The sequence below is a fragment of the Mugil cephalus genome, chromosome 2, assembly GCF_022458985.1.
Source record: "Mugil cephalus isolate CIBA_MC_2020 chromosome 2, CIBA_Mcephalus_1.1, whole genome shotgun sequence".
Lineage (NCBI taxonomy): Eukaryota > Metazoa > Chordata > Actinopteri > Mugiliformes > Mugilidae > Mugil > Mugil cephalus.
Genome location: NC_061771.1, coordinates 17,603,697 through 17,615,873, shown reverse-complemented (window position 1 = coordinate 17,615,873; position 12,177 = coordinate 17,603,697). Strand labels below are relative to the sequence as shown.

General features: G+C 40.9%; 1 protein-coding gene across 5 annotated transcripts in view; it reads right to left on the bottom strand.

The window, feature by feature from the left end:
- The window catches only part of dclk2a (doublecortin-like kinase 2a), a 40,599-nt gene extending 36,533 nt beyond the window's left edge, over positions 1-4,066 (bottom strand). For 2 of the 5 annotated variants that reach the window (XR_007112271.1, XM_047577888.1), the window contains exon 1: positions 2,817-4,065. Coding sequence is in view for 4 of the 5 variants with exons in the window: in XM_047577888.1 (XP_047433844.1) it covers positions 2,817-3,222 (406 nt within the window). In the remaining variant the exon portion in view is untranslated. Of the gene's footprint in view, positions 1-2,816 lie in introns of all 5 variants that reach the window. The other 3 variants (XM_047577884.1, XM_047577885.1, XM_047577886.1) reach the window with 2 other exon arrangements.
- Positions 4,067-12,177: the final 8,111 nt, after the last annotated feature.

The following is a 12,177-nucleotide window of genomic DNA, read 5'->3' as shown; positions in this document are numbered from 1 at the left end:
TATTGTAAATTGTTTAACTACTAGTCTTTAAGTCTATACTAGTCTATACTAAGCTAGCTCTGTGATTTTTACCTTTTTAGGTTATTCTTATTACGTTATTGGTTGTTTTTTTTGTCTGACTTGTCCTTGTTTTTCTGCGCCTTGAAGGTTTGGGTCGGTGGTGGCATCTGTACTCATGGGGAACGTGAGTTCTTTTGCAGCAGAATGGATGAACTGTGTGCGCTTGATGGGATCCAGAGGGAGTGTGTCATGAGAAGTGCTTTGTTTTTTGAGGAGACCTGGGTTCATACGGACCACAGTGCATCTGGGCACCGGCTCCGGGACTCTACGGGCGGATGGAGACGTGCTCCTGGAGTTCACATCCCACCGGACAAGGAAACAACACAATCCCACGCCACTGTTGCTACGCAACCGACCTGACTGAACAACTGGATCACCTTGACAACTTTATTTTTTAATTTTTTAATTTCCCCCCACAAATTTATATTTCTTTAAATACACATTAACATGAATCCAACATATTTTAGTAGAGGGATAGCTTAATATTGCATTCAAAATTATAATAATAATGTATAGGGTGCAAACGTGCTTTGTCCCACCTAATATTCCACTTTCATTATGTTGATGTGCCCTCCGCATATCCACACAACTACAAAGTTCTTCCTAAAGCCCGCTCAGTATGTAGCTACACCTCTCTGTGTTGTTTTCCACAAGCACAGCAGTTCGAGCTGACTGGTCGGCTCAGTAATCCCAGCCAGCCATAAGGGGTACACATGTGTATGGCGCTTTATTGGGCAGTTCCACACAAAAGAGGCCCAGCAGGCTTCAATCAATGGAGGCAGACTGCTGAGCTGTGCAGTAATGTTTCCTCTCTCTGTCCATTAGATGGGTGAGCACACAAGGGCAGGACACTGGTGCTCAGCCCACCTGCAGCCGGAGAGCCACAGTCTGACCCAGGAAATTACCATACCCTTGCTTCGGTAAAAGACCCCATTGTTCAGTGCCCGTTCAACCGAGTCATCAAGACATCTGCTGAAAGCATGGTCTACTGTAGTGGAAACAAATAATGCTTTGGCAAACACATTTACTTTTTTTTGTTGTTTGTTTTTTCCACTCTTCTGTCGTACACTGTTTTTCAAACTTTCGACATTACAAAAGTTATGGACAAGTTATGGTCATTCTTTCTTATGCAAACCCTTCACAGAAGGAGTTCCTCCAGAAAGCTGATATTTCAAAAATGTTAAACAGAGCCGAACAAACCGAATCTCTACTGCCAGGAACAACTAGGAAAAAATGTGTATTTCTGGCGCAACTTCACCTGCTACCAAGAAACTGTAGAAACTGTAGAAAGGTCAAGGCTCCAGCAGCACTTAGAGTATGTGGAGCAACTTTAATAGACTGCCGCATTTGGGTTTGGGTCACCAAGAAACACACTGCAAAAGGACAATTTAAATAATGTATGAAGACAAGGTTTATAGATTACTGCGCAGGTCACAGTGCTTCTTGATGAGGGCTACGAGCCAAAATGCCTCAGAATAACCAGGAATAATAAGGACTGTTATTGTTACTGGGGTGAACTAGCCAATTAAACACAACATGAGCTGCTGAACTGTCACTCAGAGGTAGATGCTGTGCACCAAAACAAGTTTTTCTCAGTTTGCCGAACTATCAGCGCTACCGAATTTAGATCAGGCCCTGGCCTAAATCCTTCCTTAGCCTCTCAGGGGATCAGGTATAGGAAATGAGTGTAGCACAGAAACTAATATTTGGGAGATTAAAATAGACCGATGTATAAGAATACTAACTGCAGTGAGGGGTCAGTGGATCCTAAGTGTGTGTGTGTGTGTGTGTGTGTGTGTGTGTGTGTGTGTGGCAGAGCTGGAACCCTTCGCGTGAAAAGAGGATTGCGGGCAGGTCACAGCACAGACAGACACTGCGGGGCTGAACATGAAGATTAACTTATTACTGAGAGGTCACTGTCCCTGCAGAGGGAGCAACAACAGCAGGAAAGTGAAAGGGACAGACACGATGCTGGATGGGTTTGTTCAGCATGTGACTGCCTTCCACGCCCGGTTAAAGTAAAAATGCGTCGTTTTAGCCTTTTGACTCTTTACCAAAATGACCAAAGTGATCACTATTCATGGCTACAGGTTTTAAAATCCACTACATGTCCAAATTGAGTTGTCACATCTGATTCAAGCTGTGCACAGATACTGGACGGGGGGGTGGGGCGTATTTTCATCTTTCAAGCCCTAAGGGTGAGATCGATGTAAAAGGTTTGAACAGCCAGTGAACTTTGCATCAGCACACACACACACACACACACACACACACACACACATTAATTCATTCATTCATTCATTCCCAGATGCATACTAAGTGGTACACAAAGCACTTTCACCCCCAGCTAAGCTTACACACATACACTATAGCAAGAAGCCTGAGTCCAGCTGGGATCGATGGACAGTTGTGCACTTTAGCAGAGCTCTGTCCGAAAGAAAAGCTGCACCGAGGAGGAGTCTGCACGCTTCATGCGCGACACTGGGTCAAACGTGTCAGGACAGTTATGTCAATTTAGTTATGCTCTGCACTGCATTTCGTGTCCCGAAACATACTCTATACAGTAGATGTGGATCTTTTCTTCAGAGTGGAAACTTAACAAGTGAGCGTGTTTTCAGGCAGTTTGCGTTTAGCCAATATTCAAAATGTAGCTTTAACAATAATCAATTATGGATCAATGCACATTAAGCTGACGTCGATATAACCAAGTATTGAGCCAAGTACTGAGAGGCTGTTTCATCCGTCATGGCCCTTACCCTCCACTAACTCATCCAGGCTGCTGATCTTCCTGCCCCCGTCCAGCGTGTACAGCGTGCGGACTCCTTGAGGAAGGTTGACGTTGTCTGACAGGGAGCGCGTGAGCTCCATGAGCAGGGCGTCCAGGGACCTGAAGCGGTCGTTAGACACGGCATACACCAAACCTTTAAAGTACTTGTCGCCATTGCGGTAAAACCTCACTTTTTTGGCTTTCCTCTCGGACGTGAGGGACTGGAGAGTCCGCGTGCGGTAGAAACTGCAGTGCGCGCTGTGCGCGGGGCTGGGGACCAGAGCGGTGCCTCTGGAGCCGCAATGAGACCCGGAGCCCGAGGTGGTCCTAGGCGTCCGGTGCGGCTTCTCACGCTCCTCAAAGTGTTCAAACTCAATGCTTCTGCTTAACGACATTGCTGTCCCCGTCTGTCTCTTATCGCTTCCGAGTGAAATCCCAAACAACTTTTATCCAGGGGGAGAACCGGAGGATCCAGACAGCCTACACGTGTGCGTCCCCGGTCCCGTAGTCCGCAAACAGCTTGTAGCTGCACCGGCTGTTAACGAGTCCGAAACAGATGAGAGACAAGCGGAGAAATGAGCTGTGGGACCAGTGAATCTGTCTGATCCGGAGACCTGCCGTGTAATAACTGGAGCAGTAATCCACACGCCTGCTATCCGGTAGAGAATGTGTCGAATAAGGAACAGTGGGGTTTGACAGGCATCGCAGTGAACTTCTGCCTTGCTAAAACAACCTGGGAATTTTACACAACTTCGACAGACGCTACAGCGGAACAGCAAGCCACCTCCTTCTCCCCATTCACATCTCTGTGTAACTGGTCGTCTGATGGAGCTGTCAATTCAATGGATAATGAGGCGGAGGGGGGGAAGCCTTCCACGCCTCGGGGTCCTAACGCTCCCCATTGTTCTCAGGGTGCATTCAAGACATCAACTACTGCAGGATGACCTCAAATGCGTTCAAACTGCAAATAAAAACGATCTTCAGGCTTAGAGGGTGAAAAGAAGATGTTAGAAATAACAATATTAGCCATAGGATCATTAACGTTATCTTCATTCATGCCAAAATCCATCCAACTTTACAACAACTCACCCTTCTGCATACTCCATGTTATTCACAATTTCATCTTACTATTATCCATATAGAAAATATATTATTCTGTCCTATTGTACATTTGGTCATATGCTAATTATGTATTTTTTATACTATTTTTTATTTTATTTTACTACATTTTATGTGATTTCACTTGTATTTTATTTTATCTTTCTTTTTACCTCTGGTCCTGTTTGTTATGTGCAACTAAGCTACTGTGACCAAGCAATTTTACCATATGGATGATTAAAATTTATCTAAGTCTAAGTCTATCAATAAGCTACAGATATTACATAGTCTATAAAGTCTTAATGTATAAATACACTTATTATTTATCCAAAAACACTCAAATATAAATATATACATGTATATCCTGTTAAGGGTGTTCTGATGTTTTCAACTGAAGCCATACATTTAATGTAAATAAATTTAATGACTGAGGTCACAGTCATGATTGATAAAAACAGATACCACGAACACACATGCTGAGAAAAAAATAAGAGTAATCTTTAAAGGACAGGTCACTGATAATGATAATAATCATTAAACATTAAATTGGCTTCATTGACTTCAAGAAAGTGAAATTAATCCTGTATCATTCATAACAGGGAGTTAAAAAGCTACACAACCTTCCAAAAATAATGAATATAGAGATATACCTGTTGTTACATTAGCCTGAAACATACAGTCTAATAGCTAGCTAGGTTTGTTGCAGGCTAACTTAACTCTTAGCAAGCTAAAAATTGAAAAGACATTTCCAAAACTTAATTATTAACAGAGGAGCCACTTAAAAAACAGCTCTAGGAACAGTCTATGTGCTGTTGTTTGACTGTGACAGTGAAATTTGGTGTTATCCTTTGTCTTACAGTGCAGCAACAATCTATCCTTTGTGTCACTTTGTGTTCATGCCTCACTGCCATGTGCTGTTTCCCAGACTTTTGGCATGAAGTGAGCAGGAAAATGAACCACAGCGAGGCAAAGGACAGGCTGTACTTTCATTTTTACACACAAAGGTAAGATTTATGATTCATGTCTCAAACACTGATGCCAATCACCTGAACTCACCATGAACTGTCACGTACACCTATAATTTAAAAGAAAAAGAAACAAAAAAAGATGATGGAGAGATTAAGTATTGAACCCTACCTACTATATGTGTTCTATATTAAACTCAGACTAGTGTTATTTAGAAATATATATTATATTTTTGCATTCAACATTAAGCTATTCAAAAAATACACAGGTTCAAATAAAAATTCAAACATGTGCAACAGTAGGTTACTGTGTACAGGAGCCTTAGATTGACACTCCATCCTGGTTGGCGCGCTGTGTGAAACAGTGCGCTGTTGAGACAGCTCCTGTATCACTGTGCTGACTGAAAGATATCGTCTTCTGCCTCCATTTATCCCTTTGCTAAAATATCTTAGATTCATGTTAATGTTTATTTAAAGAAATTTAAATTTGTGGGGGAAAATAAAAATAAAAAATGTATAAAATCCGTCTAATCAACCAAAGATTTTGCGACCCCTTCTGCAGTACATCCACGGACCCCCTAGGGGCCGCAGCCCATGTGATGAAGGCCTAAGATATAACTGTCATTTTCAGCTGTTTTGTAAATATGATAAAATGAAATTGGCCTTCTAATGGTCAATACCAGCAAGAAAGATCAAGAGAAACTTTCAGTTCATTTACACTATAAAATAATGTGTGGCCTACTACTATTTTAGGAATTATTTATGATTTAAGTATTTTATTAGGTAGCCCAGACAGCAATTTTTATTTTTTTTTTAAATAGCAATTGAAATCACATTACCAGTTCGCTGATAAAACAGGTGATGTGTACATCTGCTTCAAGTGACAGTATGTAAGAGATATACATTAACATTTGTGCCATAGGACACTGATACAATATGTCTGTGTTGCAACCTCCATCAAAGCTTGACTCTTTTACGTCTGCCAAATAGTGAGCTCGGATTTTGCAGAACACTGCCAGTTTTACTCACCGCCTGGTGGGTTACTGAAACTCACCACCGTTCCCTACCAGGCTCTCACCTACCTGCGTCACCACCTGGCACAGCGCAGCACCGACCTGAGCCACAATGTCACTGCAGCTTGTCAAAGAACCAGGGCGCACAGAGTCCTAACGGGCAGGCCACGGGGATGAGTTAACCCACTTTACAACTAGCCTAATTTCTCAAGCCAGCGCAACAGAAACGAATAAGTGTCTTGTGTGACTTTTTATGGGAACTCACGTGGCACGAGCCAGTTTTAGAAGCTGCTCAGTAACTTCTTGATAATTAAATTCAAACGTCAAGTCCTAGCTATGCCTTCACTCTGACAACTCAACAAGAGGAGGCAGAACAGAACAAAAGCATAAAGCAAATGTTTGAATTCTTAATTTGTGAACATTAAAAAGTGTGCAAATCCATGAACACACGAGCGTGCACACAGCAGGCCACCAGAAACACGTTAGGAATTCTTCAAATGAAAAGCCAGCTGTGTGGATGCATTGTCTAAGCAGCCTTTCTGGGAGGAAGTCACTTAGCAGGAACCAAATAGGAGTACTCTTCCCCGGCAGAAGGAAATCCTGTACAGAATGACAAAGCAGAAAATCCCTCAATGACAAAAATCCCTGGCTGTGAAATATAAATAACAATTAGGTTGACGATAAGGCTTAAGCCTCCTCTGGCTGTTTTTTTTCTCCCCTCCACTTTTGGTCAGTTGCTAATAAAATGCAGTTTACAAGGGATTAGGGGGAATAATTCTCCTCAGGGATTTGTACAAAAATCACTTAGGAAAACAATCCGGTCTTAGAGAAACATTGCTAAGCATGTTATCAGTTGTAAAGCTTTACTGACTCGCAAGCTGCACGAGCAAACAACAGGCTACTCATCCAGAGAACTGAAAATATAACGTCTTGGCTCTGATACTGTAGTCTGCATTAGGCTATGCTACAAACTACAAATGTTAACTTCTATTACTCTGTAGCAAAGACCACCTCATGACAGTGAGTAAAGGGCGTGTGGAAATTTGGAAACATACTGTTCATCTCTAACCTCAGTGACGGTGTGTTATTTTCATGACAGCGGCCAAAGAACCCACACAATTTCAAATTGATGTGTCAGTAATGTTAAGATATGGCTTTGAGGCCAAAGGTCAAGAGAGACGAAAAGAACGGCAGCTGAAGAGAGGTCAGAGGTCAACAGCCCTTAGCTGCATTATATAGATCATCCTGGAGACGTCACAGCTTTAGCTAAACACTGAAATCTGGCTTATACATAAGGAAAAATATGACAAAATAAATAAATAAACAAAAATGAATGAATGCATGTATTGATCTCTGTGAAATCTAATTAAAATATTTTGTCTCCATCGAATTAAGTCAAAAGTAACCTCAGTGTGATCTAGTGAAACTGAAAAAGAAGAAAAAAACTCTGTCACCCTCTAGTGTTCGCTGTTCAACACTGAATGAAGGTGATGTTTGATCATTTAGGTTAGGTTTTACTGAAAGAGGTGTGTGGAAGAGTGCAACTAAAAAGTGAAAGTTCACAGGCATGTTAGTATTTAGCTCAGATCTCATTTGTGCTCATTTGTGGGAAATGGTGTATTACTACAGAGACACACAGGCAAGAAGAAGCCTGCACAGCTTGGATATATTTTAACGACAGAGCAATAGTGATTATAATTTATACGTAATACAGTTTACCTCACACACGAAAAAATAAAATAAAATAAATGTTTTAAAAAATGGTAGAAACACGCAGTGTAGACGTAGATGAAGTCCCGGCTGTCCCACTGTTATACATGTCAGCTTGTTTCCCGAAAAGTCCCAGTGCAGCTACGGTTTCCAGTCCTATAACTTATCTTTGTCACCAGTATGACTTGTCCAAGGTGGCTTTTTTACCAAGTTGGTCTGGCAGCTCACCTGGGAAGTATTAGCCTTAGGAGACACTACAAGGAGCTGCTGCTTGTGACAGCCCAGTTGACAGGATCATAGGGACATACCGAGCCATCTTCTATAATAAGGTGGTTAATGTCAGAGAGGTGCAGGAAAACCTACAGGGCAAAAGCCAATTAGCAGCATTTACCATGTACCTACAAGAAAAATTAAGCAGCTTTGGCTTCTGTGTTGTGTGCGTAGTAGGAAAAAAACACATGTTTGCATACATGAAATGCTGCTAAAACTAGATTCTGCAGACTCTGTTATACCACAGCATATCCAGTGTTTATCAGAAATTACAGTGGAGCAACAACATAAAACAACATACAGCACGTTACATTAAATTAAATAAGCTTTTAGACAGTGGTTAATTAGTGAGTCTTTAACTCAAAGTCACTTTGATGAACACTTGGAAGCCAGGAAGTGAACACAATGTACCATGCAGCCATAAAGTGAAGAAAAATACAATCATCCACAGCCTTGACCTATTTCAGCTTTTATGAGGATAGTAAATGTGAGTCTCATAAATTGGGTCTGTAATTTCACCAAGCAAATCTCCTGGTACAGTAGTGCTGCAAAGAGATGACCACGAAACAGTCGGCCATTATTATTTCTCAGGTAGTTTAACCACCGCACAAAATGTAAGACCACAGCAGGGATTCATAACCCTGGGCATGATATTACAGATGTTATCTACGCCGTGGCAAGAACCTGCCTGAATCGAACCATAGCACTCCACTGCAAAGACAAATTGAATTATAGCGGGTCACTTCAGGTTTTACACCGTTCGGCAGAAGTGACTCTGAGGGGTCATGTTTTCCTATGTTGACCCAGTTCTCTCACATTCTGTTAAAGGTAGAACAGGGAGTATCGCTGCCAGGTCAGCTGTTGTTGTTTCCTTTTTTCCCAGGCTAAAGAGCGACGACGGTTGAAAGAAAAATGTAATTTTTAAAAGTTTTACAGAGGTGAATGCACCAAGACATCGAGGTATTCGGCAGTGGATGATATAGACAAAATCCAGAATACTATTTTACACACACCACCTTAGTGCACAACAGCAACAAACCAACAACACCTAAAAACGTTTTAAAGTACTGCCTAGACAAGAGACAAATAAAACCCCTCAGTTACTGTTAACTGATCATTTGCAAACTTAAACTCTTTAAATCATCACTTATCAAGTTTGACCACAAGGTGGCGGACTTACATCTGCTTTCCAGCTTATCGCTCACTTCACATCAAGCGACTTATTTTGATCCATCTTTATACAGTTTAACTTAGGTTGAGGATCAGCGGAGGTCGTTGTTTACGTTTATGTAGACACTGTGTCTATTCCTGTGTAAGCACATTAAGAAAGATTCACTGTATGTGTATGCGCACTTGGTCAATAAAGCGGAGTCACATTCTTAGTCTGAATGACATTAATGGTTACATCTGTAACACATTTGCCACTTTTATACGCCCGCGGCACCACCAACACCTCAGAATGACGTACAGAAATAAAAATAACTGTGTGTGTGTGGAGAAGGGAACATGATTGAGAGGCGATGATGGCACAAGGTATTTCTTGAAGTTTTGAGAATAACTGGAGAGGAAAAAATAAGTATCTCTTCCATTAGGGTTAATGGCCAGGATGGAAAACAATTGGGTCCCTGCAGGGAATCTGATTGACTTCTAAAAAAAAAAAAAAAAAAAAAAAAACTTTCTTTTACTCGGTGAAATTGCAAAAAAAATATACCGTAAAATCAAGGCATGTTTTGCACATGTTTCTGTATGTTCACCCACACGATATTCCATCAAACCAACCTCCTTCAAAGCACCACACTGCTCAGGTGTCAACACATCCTTTGGCCTTGACCTGGCATGAAACGCGTCACTCTCGCTGAATAGTTCCAACACATCTCTGATCAATAACACACCTAGTGAGTCCTCTGCGGGGGCAAAAATCATTTAGGCAATAATAGAACTGTTAATCTGTCAGCGCCGGTGCCCGTAGATTATGGTTGGAGAAGTCATCACACACAACAGTCAAAACTAATCGAGGCTGACACATGTCAGAGCAAGGCACTGCTCAGGCCTGATCTCACCCAAGACGTCCTGCTCCTCCCAGAGAAACCGCTGGCCCCGTGGTCTCGCTGTTGTGAAAAGCTACATGTAGCAATCCATCACAGGTATAATGTACACACCGGCATTGATCTGTCTTAAAGAAGAGGCTGAACACTTTATTGTGCCAGAAGCTAAGCCTGATATTTTCTACCTCTGTATGTAAAAATAAAATAAAAAATTAGGAATGTGTCAATGCCGCTCCTTTTGTCAGACAAGACAAAAATGGTATACAAAACTGTTAACTTAATAATACCATTACACACACAAAGGCTTTTACTTTTTTATTCCACAGTCTTTGTCTGTTTTGTCTGTCTCATAACCTTATCTTTTCCGATAGTATCAATTCTGTATTGCAACTATGACTACAAGCACGTAGAAAGGCACAGTATCGGGCCAATGTCATTAATAGCATCAGTTGATACTACCATTATAATACCAGCGTTGTTATCAGGACATTCCTCATGGACACGTGTAAATTCTTTAAAAGGTGACTCCAATAAATCAATTAGCCGTAATTAATATATCAGTGGTGAGTGATTACTAAAAACGATTCTTTATGGACAACAGTAGAACATAGGTCTTCAACAGGGGTACTGCAGAGGGGGTTGCAAAGCCTTTGGTGGATTAGACATTGTGTATATATATATTTATATATATATTTATTTTATTTTTTTATTTCCCCCTGCAAATTTAAATTTCTTTAAATACACATTAACACGAATCCAACATATTTGAGTATAACGATAAGGGATAGCTTAATATGGAATGCAAAATGATAGTAATAATAATGTATATATATTAATTAAGCACTTGGCTGAGTTTAATATAGAACACATATAGTAGGTAGGGGTCTCTATTTAATCTCTCCATCAGTTTGGGGTCTTTGACCCGAAAAACACTGCAGACCCCTGAAGCAGAAAGTATCATTTCAAGAGTCCATCTTACAGATAATGAACATATCGGATGAACACGGTTTTCACAGGATGATTTAATCTGAATTTTTTTTGAACTACTACATTACAGCGTACAGTACGAGTCAGCGAGCTGCATCTTCACAAGCCACATGACACCATTGCAAGTATCAACCGCGCCATCACCACCTTCCATGTAACAATTGCCCAATGTGAACTATGAGGCACAATTACGCTGGTCACTGCATGTCACCACAGATCTCGCATAAAATTCACAGAGATGTGTCAGACATTAGCATTGTGAGCAGTTGGGCATTGACGGTTGTCGTTCACTGTGAATATCAAGCACAGTGGCGGTGAATAAGCCCTTTCTCTTCCAATCCTGTCACAAGCCTCCTACAGACCGCCGCTGTGATGTCAGAGCCAGTATGTGAGTTCATGCGACCATATGAGCGCGTCTGCTGTCGGATACAGTTGTTGGACTCAAACGGCCACCGTTGTGATGGTGACTGGATAGTGGTAGTAGCTGCTGACGGATGAACTGTGACAGTCATAATTTACGAGATCTTCTTCCTGATTGACGTGAGTGTTGACTGCATAATGTCAGTGGCTCTTTTTTTTTTGTAAAAAAAAAAAAAAAAGATTTACTGACTAAATACATGTTATACGTTAAAGGCTTTTTAATTTCAAAGTGAACATTAAAGCACGACCAAATACTAATAACATATTAGAGGCAGAGTTTGAAGAAAAAACACCTGATGGTCGCAGTCGTATAAGAGGCCAAGTTACAGTTCTTGACAAATGAAATAAATAAAAAAAATAAAAGACTTACCCTAATACCTGTGTATGATGACACACAAAAGTGTAGAAACTAACTGATTTTATGACTGAATAATTGTATGGTGCTTCAGTGTTTAACTGGGAGATCTAATGTAAACTGTTAAATACAATTAAGCACCTGCTGCACATAATGAGCATAATGAGAGAAAATAAACACCATCCACTCTGCTACCCAGATTGCTGCACATTTCAATACTTTACCTGCAAAGAAGAGAATGCAACTTAAGCGTTGACTGAAAATCATACGGCATTTACCAAGACCTCAAATAGACACAAAACACTTTCATCGTATGTGTAGCAGAGAGAGCACGAATAAAGATTTTGATATTGTTCAAATGTGATTTTCTGTAATGACAGTTTGACTGAACATGAGGTTAACCATGGGTTCGACGGATATTCCATGTAGTGAAGCATACATACATAAATACAGGCTGAATGGGAGAAGAAATATCCACTTAACCTTC